Genomic DNA, 14,479 nt, shown 5'->3' with positions numbered 1-14,479 from the left:
CAGAAATTAAACATCACATAGGGAGCAGTGGTGACCAGATGCCGTCGGACAGGCAGCTGAGGGAGATCAGGGCAGGTGAGTATGCCTTTTTTTTTCTTAACACAACACCCTTGAAAAAATGTAATATTGCCAGAATAACCTTATAACTATGCCGGCTATGTAGAAAATTTGGAGCCATCACAAATACACTGTAAATATGTTGTAAATATACATACCTCTTCATGCTACGGGTTAACCCTCCTCCTAGTGGACAGCAGTTAGAGCAAGTTATGCTGCGTTTACACGGAACGATTATCGTTCGAATTAGCTCGATAACGATAGAATTCGAATGATAATGGTACGTGTAAATGCAGCATAAACTCCACTAATATAGAAGAGAAACGGTATGTTTTTTACTTCTCCTTTGTATATGGAGGAGGGTTGTACATCATAGGCCTTCCTGCTTAGGGATCTGAGGCAGCTTAGGGTACTATTACACAAACGATTATCGGCCATACTTGGAAAGGGGTAATATCTAGTGGCTGTCCTACCAGCATTGCAGTCTTTTTAGGGTCTTCTATCTACTTCTCTGTGAATACGTAGCTGCTCCTCATCTGCTGGAGTAGGCCCGGAAGAAAGTCAAGATGCAGGTTGCCCCCCTGCACCTACCTGGTTATGTACTCTCAGACCCACTCTATGTGCTGTGCCCCAGGTACTGATCCGGCTGCCATCAGTCTTGGTGCAAGGCACAACTGACAGATACTGAAGCGCTGAAGCTGTTCCTAGGATTCTGTGGTCACAGCAGACTGCCATTGCTTTCATAGGGATTGTGCATAATTTTATGAAGAAGTTTTATAGCAGTTCATAAGTTAGATATCAAAGAGGGCAGGAGGGTGTAAAGCAAAAGCAAAACAGCACTGTGTTATAGACCCTTCTAAAACAAGCTTAAAGTCCTTAAAGTGACTCTGTACCTACAATCTCCCTCCCTCCCTTGTACCTTCAGATAGCTGCTTTTAATCCAAGATCTGTCCTGGGGTCCGTTCAGCAGGTGATGCAGTTATTGTCCTAAAAACAACTTTTACACTTGCAGCCCTGTGCCAAATTGCTGTGGCCTAGAGTGTCTATGCCCTAACCTTGCACCACCCCTCCCTCCCTCCTCCCCACCCTCCTCATCATTAGGAATGGCCTGGGCAGCATTTCTCCTATTCATCACTTGTCGATCCAACTTAACGATCCAACTCATGTGCCGTGTTTACACAGGTGATGAACAGTAAAAAAAAAACTGCCTGGAACATTTCTAATGAAGAAGAGGGTGGGGAGGAGGTACGGAGAGGCGGTGCAAGGCTTGAGCACACACTCTAGGCCACGCCAATTTGACACAGGGCTGCAAGTTTAAAAGTTGTTTTTTATGACAATAACCGCATCACCTGCCGAACGGACCCCAGGACAGATCTTGGATTAAAAGCAGCTATCCGAAGGTACAAGTGGTTTGGGGGGGGGGGTCAGATTCTGGGTACAGAGTCACTTTAAAGGTTTTAAACAGAATCTACCAAGTTTGTGCCAGTGGTGCTAAGAAAAACGACTTTATGGCATCCATTAAGCTGGCAGATTGGACCTTTTTCTTCTTTCCTTTCATAAAGGGGTCTATAAGGGTCCTATTCCACAAAGCAATTTTTTGCGTCGATTAACATAAAAATAATCTCAAACAACCACTATGGCGAACGACCCAGAAATCGTTCACCCAATTACATGAAACGATGATCGTTACTTACGATCGTTCGTGCAGTTGTCCTGTCATCACTCCTGCGAACGACCAAACAACATCTTATTTCACTGAACAATACGCAAACGATTTTTAAAGAATAAACGATAAAAATAGGTCCAAATTCTATCAAGCGACCAACAATTTCTCGTTGGTCATTTAATCGTCTCCAATTACACAAAACGATTATCATTCAATTGCAAACGGTCTACCGATTTTACGAACCATAATCGACCCGCGGAATAGGGCCCTAAGAGCGGTGGGGGCTTGCAGGGGATCATTCCAACTTCACCTGTCGGTCCTTCAAGATATTCTTGGCACTCCAACCCTGGTATTCAGGATGTGTCATCCAGTAACAGCTATCAAAAAATTAGAAGTGTCCTGGATCAATATCTTTGTCAATAAAGCAATTCCAGTGGGCTCTGGCACGGACAAGACAGCATCCTTTCAGCCTAAAGTAGACCGTACCCAGATCTAGACAGTTTCGTGTTGATCAGTAAGTTTGGGCTTCAGGTTGTTTTTCGGTCCAGCCCCTAGATCAAGGGTCACGTTAGAAAAACTACTTGGAATTCCTTGGATGAAGTTCAATTGAAAATCCAGTTTTTAGCCTTCATAGAAAGCAGCCCGTAACAATCGGCCTAACTATGCATATATGTATATGCATAGTGAACAGGCCAGAAGGGGGCAGGCTAGGCGGGACAAGCGGGTGCTCGGACGCATGAGGAACGCCCACATGCTCTGAACCTGCTAATAAGCATATCGGGAATTAGCAGAAAACGCCAGTATACCGGACCCCACAGCAATAAGAAGTACAGCCCAGGAATCCTGAGGTAAAGAGCGTCTGCCTCATATCAGCAGGTTCACTCGCCCGAAACTGCTGATAGTGCCACTTTAACTGCTTTATCATTCACTTAACTGCAGCCCAAGACTGTCTTTTATTAGCCCATTTCTTATGCTACCTAAATCCCAGTGGTGCTGCCTGTAAAAATTCCTGCCGCCACGCTCCCAAAGCAGGTGTTGGAATTGTTCCAGCTCCACAGTCTATTGCATTGTATACAATGGCACAGCTGGAAGTAATCCATTGCCGGCGCACACCTGCATTGGGAGCGTGGCAGCAAGATTTTGCCAGTGCATCTTGCTGTCTGCTAAAAATGAGAGTTAGCGTAGGTTCACACTGCAGAATCCGTGTGGATAAATTCCGGCGGATTTCATGGCTTGAACCCGTTCACGGCAGCGGGCATATCCGCCAGCTCCATAGACACCATTGTATTGCCTGGCAGATTCCACATTCCGACAAAAGAACTGACATGTCTTATCAGTGCGGATTCCATAGTGTGAACCTACCCTCACACCTTAAATAGGTTATCAGGGATTAGAAAAAACACAGCTACTTTCTTGCAAAAACAGCACCACCCTTGTGTGGTATTACAAATAGAGATGAGCGAACCTCGAGCATGCTAGGGTCCATCCGAACCCGAACGTTCGGCATTTGATTAGTGGTGGCTGCTGAAGTTGAATAAAGCCCTAAGGCTATGTGGAAAACATGGATATAGTCATTGGCTGTATCCATGTTTTCCAGACAACCTTAGAGCTTTATCCAAGTTCAGCAGCCCCAGCTAATCAAATACCGACTATTCGGTTTCGGATGGACCCTAGCATGCTCGAGGTTCGCTCATCTCTAATTACAAATTCAGCTCCATTCACGTCAACGGAACTAAGCTGCAATACCGCGCCTAAATTGAGGACAAGACAGGTGCTGTGTCAGGAAGAAAGAGGCCATGTATTGCTAAGCCTGGATAAACCTTTTAAATTTGGTTAGGAATAAGCAAACGTACCAAACCCGTTACCAAAGATCCCAATAAAATGGCAAAAAAATAAAGGGCAAGAGACAGGTTTTACTAAAAGAATAGACTTTATTAAGCATTGTAAGTCTTTCTAACTGGAAACCAAGCTCCTCCTTGAAGCATTCCTAAACATTCTGCATCATAAGTTCACCACCTTCTCAACAACAGCAGACATTCTCAAGAGTTTTGCCGCTCTAACTTACATTGATAAACTATGGAGATGCTGGGGGCAGGGATTACAGGACAGGAAGATTTTGGGAAGTGGGAGATAGTTACACATTACCCATCCACTAAACAGGTGACTAGCATAAAAGGGGGCGTTTATTAACAGGGGGAGAAAATATAATCCAGAAGCCATGGTTTATTTTTTTTTTAAGCTTTTTTTGTTTTTTAAGATATTTTTTTGACTGTAATTAAACACAGACAGTATCAGTAAAACATGAAATTACTAACAAAGATTGATTGCAGTGAAAGATTCAACTAGCTAAAAAAATAAAAGTTCAAAACGAAAAAATAAAAAATTAACCAAAAAAAAACCTGAAGAGAAAGCGGGAAGTTTATATTAATCGGGTTTAACAGGGAGCGGGCTTACAAAATATATATACTTGCACTTTGAAAGTCAGCAAGATTTCCTTTCAAAGGTTCTGTCTCTTCTTGAAAATTAATCAGCGATTAGTTACCACTAAACCAGGAAGAAAAAAGAAGCGTAATATCACAAGTACATGTGCAGCAGATACAGATGGGTCAAGTCTACACCCAAAAAAAAGGAATCAGGTGCAAGGACAAAGTTTTTTTTGTTTTTTTTTTATATTTTTGCTTAATTGTTGTTTCTTACATTTAAGTCTTAACAACAAAATGTTAGTTTGCTTGTAGGGTTTTTTTTTTATCTTTTTGTTTCAGAACATCTAAAAAAAATAAAATAAATTTTAAATCTTAAAAGAGACACATTAATTCAGCAGTATGTGTGAGAATCATCTCCGAGGATGTGATAGAGCCATTGAAGAAAAAAAAAAAGAAAAAACTAAAAAAATAATCAGAAATATAAAAGACAAGTAAATAAAGAAGACGAATGGGTACCGGCTGCCCCGCCGCCTTGAGACATCAACAAAGGAAATGATCAGATTGATGTCGAAGTAAAACGTCATTGGTATCGGGCAGCATTGCACTCCACCAGTCTTCCCCACACAACACGATAGAAGCCTTTGGATGTTCGGACTATATATACGGCCATGACGCTACTGCAATGGTCTATGTTAAACATGTGCTGGTCACTCACATTGTAATGAGAAAAAGGGTTGTACGCTTCATCTACGATGTGTTGTGATTGACAAGCGGGGAAGGCCCCAGAATACTGGGAGTGGTTGCTTGGTTAATATATATACGTCAAAGTACTGCACTGCTGTGTAGCATCAGGTAAAGTGTCATGGATGTGCCTTGTTGTTCCATGTCAGGCTGTGAACAAGGCGACACATAACTACTGTTCCCAAAACTTCCTACCATCCAATGGGCTGTTGCCCATCTGGCTTCATACAGATTACCGGGGTTCTTGGGAACCTACCATAGTCCATTCGAGCAATATGTATATAATAAAGAACAGTGTTACATCAACAATAACTGCCCACCCTCCCTCCCCCTTAACACCAAAAGTATATAACCTAGCCGGGTAATTTTAACATTGCAAACAGAAGGAAGGGCTGCTACTAACCCCTTCTACGTTACGTGCGCTTAGGTATAAGCCAGCAATTCTTGCTCAAATTACCTTTCTGAAATCAAACGATACAAGAAATTATAAAAAAAAAAAGTTTTCTGTATGTGCCGCGCGTTCTGGATGCAGGCAGAACAGGCGCTAACACACACCACTGAAAGACGTTTTGTTTAACGTCAGAAAGGTATCAAGAAAAGTGCAGCTTTACACAATCATGTGAAATAAATGAGATTAGCGGTTACTTTAATTCAACGTCTCAGATTATGGTTAGTGAAAAAAAAACAAAAAAAAAACATTTCAACAAAGCCCTGGTGAGGGGGAACTGTCTGCGCTTTATTGCCTCTCACCAGCTATATAATATGTGTAAAACACATGATAAAGAATGAAAAAGACTAAAAGAAAAAAAAAATTGTACTAAAATCTAAAAAAAAAAAAAAAAAAATTGAAAACCGATGAAATCGATACGGCAATTAATAGTGGAAAATTAAGTGGATGTTCATGTGTGATTAAAATTAGTTTCAATTGTGAAATGCAGTAAAAAATAAAAAAGTTGAAACGGCTTAAAAACTGAAGAAAAAAAAATTTTATATCACAAGTTGACACTTTGGGTGGGAACTGGCTGTTTTTTTCCCCCCTGTGAAATATCAATACAGGTTCCCCCCTAATGAACAAAATAAAGTTTTGCCCTCTGTTACCCTGTGGTCATAGTGGACATGATCCTCGGCCACGGCAATAAGTCCATTTGAGTGGCCATAGTAGTAAACAGAGGGGAATTTTCGTCGCGGTTCCTGGGTTGAATGCTCCAGGACATGGTATTTGATAACAATGCCTAAAAAGAAGAGATCCAAGCAACGGGGCATCGGCTGATGCCATTATTAGAGGGCGGTTCGGCATGACTCCCGTTTTTCTCAGCAAATTGAAGAATGGGAAGCGAATGCCCGAGCCTGTTATGCCGCCAAATGGTGTCTTGGAGGTTTAGAAAGACCATTGTAACGTTGCCTCCCTTCTTTCATATAACATTTGGAGAAAATAAAAAAACACAAACACATGCAATGTAAAGGGCTGCTCAGAGCACCGCAACACTGCAGTATCATGAACCCAGCCGTACACTGGAAAAATCGGCCCAGCTCTGCTGAGTACACACTGAAATCGCTTCTAGTCAACAGGAGATGGAAGGGAAAAAAGTACTATGATAAAGGGACATGGACTGGAATCAGTATCGTAACCATTTGGGTTCCCATCCTAGGTGGGTGGATGTGACTTATAACAAGTGGATCCATAATGCTGTGCTTAAAGGGGATCTTCACTTTGGACGATCCAAGGAGAGGACAAGTTTTTCAAAACGAGTCACTCTAGTCTGGCAAGGAAAGGATGATCAGCTGCTTGACTAGTCGGGCCTTGCGACGATCACAGATTGGTGCTAGTTTACAGATGATTCGTAACGTCTAATACAGACCATTTCCTGCAGCTGGAGAGTGAAGCGCTTAGCCAAGCGAACACCCAGGCCACCACCGACTAAAACTTTTGACATGTCTCTAAGAAAAGCTTTTTTAGATATAAACAGATATAAAAATGGGTGAAGCCTTTTAACATTGGATGCGAGCGTTCTCTGACCTCCATCAACCCAGTAGACAAACACAGATCTTCCTAGGTCATGTCCAGTTTCACATAACCATAATAAAGCAACAATTTAGCATCCATGAGAGTGGGAACACCAGGCCACCCAGCAATTCTACAGACTTCAGTTCAGCCTGGCTAATTGTGGTAAATACTATAATGCAGCTGTATTATGGTCTAAGGGAATCTTCCTAGGTTGTCCTTGATGCTGATCAATTTCTCACTTAAAAGGGCCTGTTCAGAAAACTCATTGTCACCTATGCTATTGTGGAGTTAATATAGGGGATAAGGATCCTCATATCCTGGCGTCTCTGTCCTGTCCTACATTATACAGCCAACCCTTGTCGATGGGCATATTGTAATACTTAAAGGGGAACTATCAGCAGGTTAGACAAATCCAACCGGCTGATATGTCCGTATTGCAAAGGAGGCGCTGAGGATGAAGATATGTCTCTTACCTTTCTTCTGTGCACCGTTCCTGTGCATTTCGTCGTTCACTCCATAGTCTAATACGACCAACTGAAGCACCGCCCCGCCCCCATAGCGTTGATCCGCCCCCAGCCAGCCCGCCCCTTGTAATGTTTATCAATAAGGTGTGTCGGCAGGGGTGGACAGGGCAGTGGCCCAAACCGTCTTAGCGGGCCATGGAGTGAACGACTAAGTGCACAGAAATGGCACCGGGGATGAATGTAACAGACATACCTTCCTTCACAGTGCCCTCCTGTGCAATATCAAGATTTGTCTAACCTGCTAATAGTTCCCCTTTAAATCCTCCTGTAGTGGCAGCGCAAGGTAACAACACATTGTAAAGTTCCTCACAGATGATTCTAGGGTTCCCAGTTTTTAATCTGCTTATTTTCAAGAGACCTAGATTGTCCAAAGTGTCCCTTTAAGAAGCCTGTTTGTGGGCACAATTGCACATGGAACTCCAAATGTATGGGCATCTTAACACTAATGGGCCACTGTGAGTCACCAAATTATAGTGAAACGGTATTTTGTAGACAGTGTAAAATAACCCAGTAAATAAGTAATTGAGGGGTTCAAGATGGTAATACAATGTGCTACCCCATATATAAGAATGAGATTTTTTTTTAGCAATAGCTGATCAAGGTTTTAAGAAGCAATATCAATTGAGCGGAGCTCATCACATCCAACCGCTATGATATACAGAACAGTGGTATATCTAACCATAGACCTTATTCTCGGAAAATGGATAGATACTTTAAAACCATCAATAACCGCACTGGTTACATTTCTGATGCAAGTGGAGAAAGAAAAAAAATAATCTTATTCTACCTTAAATCCCAAGAGAAAAAGGGAAGGCCTCACTACCGTACAGTCCTCTCTTACTGGATGCAAGATGCTGTCCACAGTCAGAGCTGAGAGAACCAAACAGAGACAACTTAAAGATGGAAGGAAGGACTAAGAATTTCCATAGTTTTAAAATTGGGTTGGATTTCCTACCGGAAAAGGGGAATTCATTCCTATAACTTCTAGTGACGGGTGCAGAGCAACAGGCTGCAAGCCCCTCAAACAGAGAAAAAGCCGATGGGTGTTGGGGTGTTTGTTTCATCAACAGAGTAAAAAAAAAAAAAAAATCTCATTTTTCATTAGTTTTGGAGAGGTGGGCGCCAAGCGAGGATTCCAAGATGGACCGCTGGACACGAGAGCTAAGTCTGCCCTCTCCTGTTCTAGTGAATTACACGTCCGGAGTACAGTTCAGAATCACCACAAACCTCCCCCCAGCAGCGGCAGCGTTCTCAAGGAATACTGGTTCTGCTTAGGATGCAAATGTGGCTTTTAACTAAATATATATTTATAGGTTACATAAATAGATCTCTCTCTGCCTCTCTCTGTACATAAAGTCTGTGCACAAACGTATGCATATTCACAATATACACAGTGAGCCTTGTCAGACAAGTCCTAGATGCGTACTCGGCATGTATCTGCACACGTAGCGGCAGATAACATTATGCACATACAATCATTCACAGTACATCTTCACCAGAACTGAGGTTTAACCCTTTGTGGTGTCAAGCGATGTGTGCGAGCTTATCTGCTGAACTGGGCTATACCATTTGCTACCAGTCGGGGGTGTATTATTCAGAACCCCTCCTCTTCTCCATTTTCTTCCAACGTTTGAGCAAAGACTATACAAGTGGTTAGAATATTTCTCAATTCATTGCTATATAGGGTCTGCTAAGAAGTGAAGGTAGATAGTCATGTACAAAGGTTCTGCTGACGGCCCTCTGGTGGAGGGCACAGCGTTATATATGGCTAATATTGCTCCAAAGGTGCAAAAGAAATGGAGTCTTTTTCCGGTAGCAATTGAAATGACCCAGCCGAAAACACAGGCTTGACCTTATCTGAAGGCAGGAAAAATCTGCCCATGACAGTCCTCTTTCCTGAATGTCCCCTTTGTACAAAGGCCATATTTATATATATATATTTTTATATATATATATGTACATATAAAAAATAATATTAATAAAATTCTGACAAAAAGTCCCACATTATCTACAGGATTGGGTAGTCTGGCAGGAGGAGTCCTCATGTGAGGATAGGAGGAGGAGAGTACGAGGGGAGGAGGCGCAGCTCTCCCGGCTTCCCAGTCAAGATGCTTAATACTGAGAATCAGTCAGTATAGATTATCTTTCTGCCAGTCCGGAAGCAGAACAGTATGAGCTCTGCCCAGGACCCTGTGGCCAATCTGCCCCCATGATGCTTTTTTAATCTATATATTGCAACTTATTCCTTCTACAGTCAGGAACCACTAGCAGCATTGCAACATATGTCAGAACTTACTGCTTCTGTACTATTTGGGTTTGTAAAGAAAAGACACAAGTCCGATCCTTATGTCACTGAATGAGCATTATCACAGACGTGCTTAGCACTGAGGACAATGTACGTGGGCACCACAGTAGGACTTGACAATCAGAGCACCATAGAAGATTTTGGTTAAGTACAAGTGCAGAGGGATCATGTGCAAACATGTTGCAGCATATTTTTTTTCTGAAAGGGTCGGGGGGTCTCTGTGCCTCCTTACAACACTCTCCTCCTCCTGTTTTGCCCTGTATTTTCCTGCACTGCTTATTCCTCCTTCTGGAGGGCTGTTGGACCCAACTTTTCGTCATGGCAGTTGTCGCCCCCTTCACTGCTCATTCCTGTGAAGTGAGGGGTGTTGCCATTGCTGCAAGGCTCACTGCATTCTCTGGGTAAGGCACATGCTACGGTTTGAGGGCTGGATTCTTCCTCTGTAACTGTGTTTCCGCTGGTCCCATTCACGTGGGACGGGCTACGGCTGTCAGTAGATCCCTAGGGTAAAAGGAAGACAGGACAGCTTATTGTGAGATCTAAAGATATTTCATCCTCAGGAATATGGAAAGCATAGGACACTGTATCTGTGCTTACTTACATACATCACAATCTACAATAGCTATATTGTGATGTTCTAAAACCCTTAAAGGGGTACTCCGGTACAAAAAAAAATTGGTTCAAAACAACTGGTGTCACAAAAATAAAATGTATATATATTTGTAATTTACTTCTATTTAAAAATACAAGTCTTTTAGTACTTATCAGCTGCTGTATAACCTACAGGAAGTGGTGTATTCTCTCCAGTCTGACACCTCTCTGCTGCCGCCTCTGTCCGTGTCAGGAACTGTCCAAAGCAGCAGCGACTCCCCATAGAAAACCTCTCCTGCTCTGGACAGTTCCTGTCACAGACAGAGGTGGCAGCAGTGAGCACCATGTCAGACTGAAAAGGGCATACAGCATACTTCAGGGCACACAAAAGCCTATAAGTACTGAAAGAGGTAAATTACAAATCTATTGATCTAAAATTTGGAAAAAAATCCTCCGCAGTTTCCCTTTAATGACATACAGATCCCTTGCAATGGATGCTGGAATCCTTTAAAGGGGTAGTGCGGCGCTCAAAAATTATTCACAGAATAACACACATTACAAAGTTATACAACTTTGTAATGTATGTTATATCTGTGAATCGCCCCGTTCCCCGTGTCCCACCACCCCCACACGTGTACCCGGAAGTGTGGTGCATTATACATTACCTGATACGTGTCGAGGGCCGTCCGCCATCTTGTGCCAAACGTCATCTTCGGACGGAAGGCAGAGTTGCTGCCACCCGTCCCCCCTCCACCGCGTCACAACTGTGCTCAGCCACGATTGGCTGAGCACAGTTATGCTCAGCCAATCGCGGCTGAGCATCGGATGACACTGCAGAGGGCGGCCGGCATTCGGGACAGTCGGAGCGTCAGTCACTTGCTGAAGATCGGAGACGGGTGTCGGCACGTGACAGGTGAGTATAGCGCACCACACTTCCGGGTACACGGGTGGGGGTGGTGGGACACGGGGAAGGGGGCCATTCACAGACATAACATACATTACAAAGTTGTATAACTTTGTAATGTGTGTTAGTCTGTGAATAATTCTTTACCGCCGCACTACCCCTTTAAGATCCTGACAGCTGGAGGAAGCCACTGACTACTCCTGATCTATAAATGGGCCACCCATGCACTCTGTTCTGCAAGATAACCTATTGCAATTTTAAAGTAATGGCAGCTACAGAACTACATCATCATCATCTATACACCACATTCTTACCTGTTTGTTCACTTTTTTGTTTGTTTTTGCCACTTTATTAACAGAGTTGTTATCTCTTCCACGTCTTGGAGGGTGGGGGAAAAAGAAAAAAAGAGACCATGAAAGTGGACATCATAAATATAATCACACGCTATGGGAACATAAGAGCTGTTAGTTTCCCTTTAAGTATAATTACAATCAACAGTTAGTACTCGCTATTCCTGAGACTATCCACATATATCTAACAAGAGATGTAGTACATTATATACTCACCCTTTTCCTGGACCCCCAACAGAGACAACTTGCATGCCGAAAGCTCCCCGGCCTCGGGACGGTTTACTTCCAGCCCACTGACCTACGACCATGCCCGCAATTTCCAGTTTGCCTCCTTGAGGAGGGATAGGATGGACTCCTGCGTTGAAGAAAAAAACAATGACGACCAAAATAAACAGTGTATTGTACAATGAGATACAAGATACTCACCGGAAAAGCCTCTGTTTCTTCCAGGGGGAGGTGGAGGCATGGAACCCATGGCTCTAGGATACAGCGGAACAGGGTAAAATGGTGGCATCATAGGGGGCATAAATGGTGGCGGCGGAAGTAGTGGAGGAGGTGGTTGGCGATTAAGATTGATCCCCTCCAAGATGCTCTGTCTCATCTTCTCCACTTTGGCTGCCTGCTCTGCCTGCAGTGGGAAAATGACAAGCACCATATTGACCCCGATCTGAGATGTATATATTTATATTCAATATTTACTGTGTAAAGTTGGCATCTTACCTGGCCATCACACAGTTCAATTAAAGGAACTTTCTCGCGGCCTGCTCGGATTAGTTTGTTCTGGAAAAGCTTCCCATCAAAGTAAATCCAAGGACAGCAATGCTCCCACGGTACAGGCTGGCCACAGGCATCATTGGCAAATAGTGCAGTGTCCACCCCACTCATGAAGAGAGCTGCAAGTTGCACTCCACGAGCATCCAGCTTTTCAATCTGCTCAATGTCATTTGTGAAATAACATCAGTTAATTTGAATTCAGCATCAGACAATTATGTCATCATTTTATGAACAGTTTATCCCTTACCTTAAGCTCCTGAAGTTGGTCTGGCTCATATAGTTGAGAAGATACAGCTTGGGCTAAGAATGCATCCAGCTCATGTCTCAGTAATATCCTTCCTCCGGGCCACTGCATCATATACCTGGAAATGAGAAGAGGCTGTGACCCCTCCATGTACACAGAAGCCATAGTGTTCCTCTAAGGCTCCCTTCACACATCCTGTGTTCGCTCTGTGAAGCACTGTACTCCATGTACAGCAGTGCTCCCAAATTAAACACGGGACGTGTGAATGCAGCCTGACACTGTAAAAGCAGAAAAGCTTCTCACCGTAGGACGCAGCACATCAGGAGGAGATGAGTGGGCACGTTGGCTGGATTTAGCATGCTGGGGGTATCTGACTTCATACAAGCCAAGAAGGCTCTCATTCTGCGATTCTTGTCTTCTACAGCTTTACCGAGCCATAATTTCTTCAAATTGGGACAGGTCCATTCTCTAAAAGTCAATGCTGACACCAGCTCTGGCGTTTGAGGAGATTTTCCTTTATAGGCAGACCATTCCTTGATGATCACTGGTGGAACTGGGAAAATAAATGAACAAAATATAATTTCCTATTTGTATATGAAAGTAATGTAAAGTACATAAAGTAAAAACTAAAGATAATATTACTATGCAACATGTGCAGATGAATACACAACACATATCGTGTGCGTGTGTGTGTATATATATATATATATATATATATATATATATATACACATAATATATATATACAGGATAGGATATATAGGATTTCTTGTATGCATTGGTCCTCATATTAATACTTAGCATACACCATAATGTTGATTTCACATAAGTCAAAGTTTTGTTTATAACAATTAACTCACTCAATACCAGCTTTTTGGCCCTAAGTAACCTGACAATTTTTACTTTGTGCACGCATGGTGATTTTTCACTGTAACTAGGGCATCCAAAAGAACCCCAGATACAGAGGACAGACCTTGTAGCTTTGCCATCTCGTGTGGCACCCAGTGATCACTGAATCGACAGCATCATTGCCATTGTCTCTGTTCACTACATTGTGCTCACTGAGTAGACAGAAGTGGGTATAAACCACCCGTCTTCTCCGTAGAGACCAAAGCTGTCCGACTGCTTAGCGCTTGACCTGCTCCTGCTAGGATGGCTGGAGCAGCGAGACTAAAAAAAAACCTAGAAGCAGATTCAGGACCTGTGCTGCCAGCTGTCAAAAAACAGTGTGCAGTCATTAAAGGGTTAAAATCCATGAACAATAAACACCTTTAACCCCTTAAGGTCAAAGCCAATTTTCATTTTTGCGCTTTTGCTTTTTCCATTTTATGTTTAAAACTCCATAGGGCTTGCATTTTTTCACCTAGAGACTTATATGAGCGCTTATTTTTTGCGAAACCAATTGTACTTTGCAATGACAGGCATTAGTTTTCCATAAAATATTCTGCGAAACTGGAAAAATATCATTTGCGCTGTCAAATTGAAAAAAAAAAAGGAATTTGTTTTGATTTCGGGGAGTTTTGCATTTACGCCGTTCACCCTGGGGTAAAACTGATCCATGTTCCTCAAGTTGTTACGATTACAACAATATGTAACATGTATAACTTTTATATTATGTAATGGCTTTTAAAAAATTCAAATCATTGTTAACAGATATATGTTCCTTAAAATCGCTCCATTCCCAGGCTTATAGCGCTTTTATCCTTTGGTCTATGGGGCTGTGTGAGGTGTCATTTTTTGCGCCATGATGTGTTCTTTCTATCGGTACCTTGATTGCGCATATGCGACTTTTTGATCACTTTTTATAAAATTTTTTCTGGATTTAATGCGACCAAAAATGTGAAATTTTGCACTTTGGAATTTTTTTGCGCTGACGCCGTTTACCGTGCGAGATC

General features: G+C 42.6%; 1 protein-coding gene across 2 annotated transcripts in view; it reads right to left on the bottom strand.

The window, feature by feature from the left end:
- Positions 1 to 3,634: 3,634 nt before the first annotated feature.
- The window catches only part of FAM120C (family with sequence similarity 120 member C), a 30,559-nt gene continuing 19,714 nt past the window's right edge, over positions 3,635 to 14,479 (bottom strand). The window contains exons 10-16 of one of the 2 annotated variants that reach the window (XM_069943607.1): positions 12,888 to 13,137; positions 12,588 to 12,702; positions 12,287 to 12,496; positions 11,993 to 12,194; positions 11,783 to 11,897; positions 11,531 to 11,594; positions 3,635 to 10,222 (exon numbers count right to left, since the gene is read on the bottom strand). In XM_069943607.1, the coding sequence (XP_069799708.1) occupies positions 9,998 to 10,222; positions 11,531 to 11,594; positions 11,783 to 11,897; positions 11,993 to 12,194; positions 12,287 to 12,496; positions 12,588 to 12,702; positions 12,888 to 13,137 (1,181 nt within the window). In that variant the 3' untranslated portion in view covers positions 3,635 to 9,997. Of the gene's footprint in view, positions 10,223 to 11,530; positions 11,595 to 11,782; positions 11,922 to 11,992; positions 12,195 to 12,286; positions 12,497 to 12,587; positions 12,703 to 12,887; positions 13,138 to 14,479 lie in introns of both variants that reach the window. The other variant, XM_069943606.1, reaches the window with a different exon arrangement.

The sequence above is a fragment of the Dendropsophus ebraccatus genome, chromosome 10, assembly GCF_027789765.1.
Source record: "Dendropsophus ebraccatus isolate aDenEbr1 chromosome 10, aDenEbr1.pat, whole genome shotgun sequence".
In the NCBI taxonomy this organism is placed as follows: Eukaryota; Metazoa; Chordata; class Amphibia; order Anura; family Hylidae; genus Dendropsophus; species Dendropsophus ebraccatus.
The sequence above is the reverse complement of the archived record's forward strand: the minus strand, read 5'-3'. Positions and strand labels throughout refer to the sequence as shown.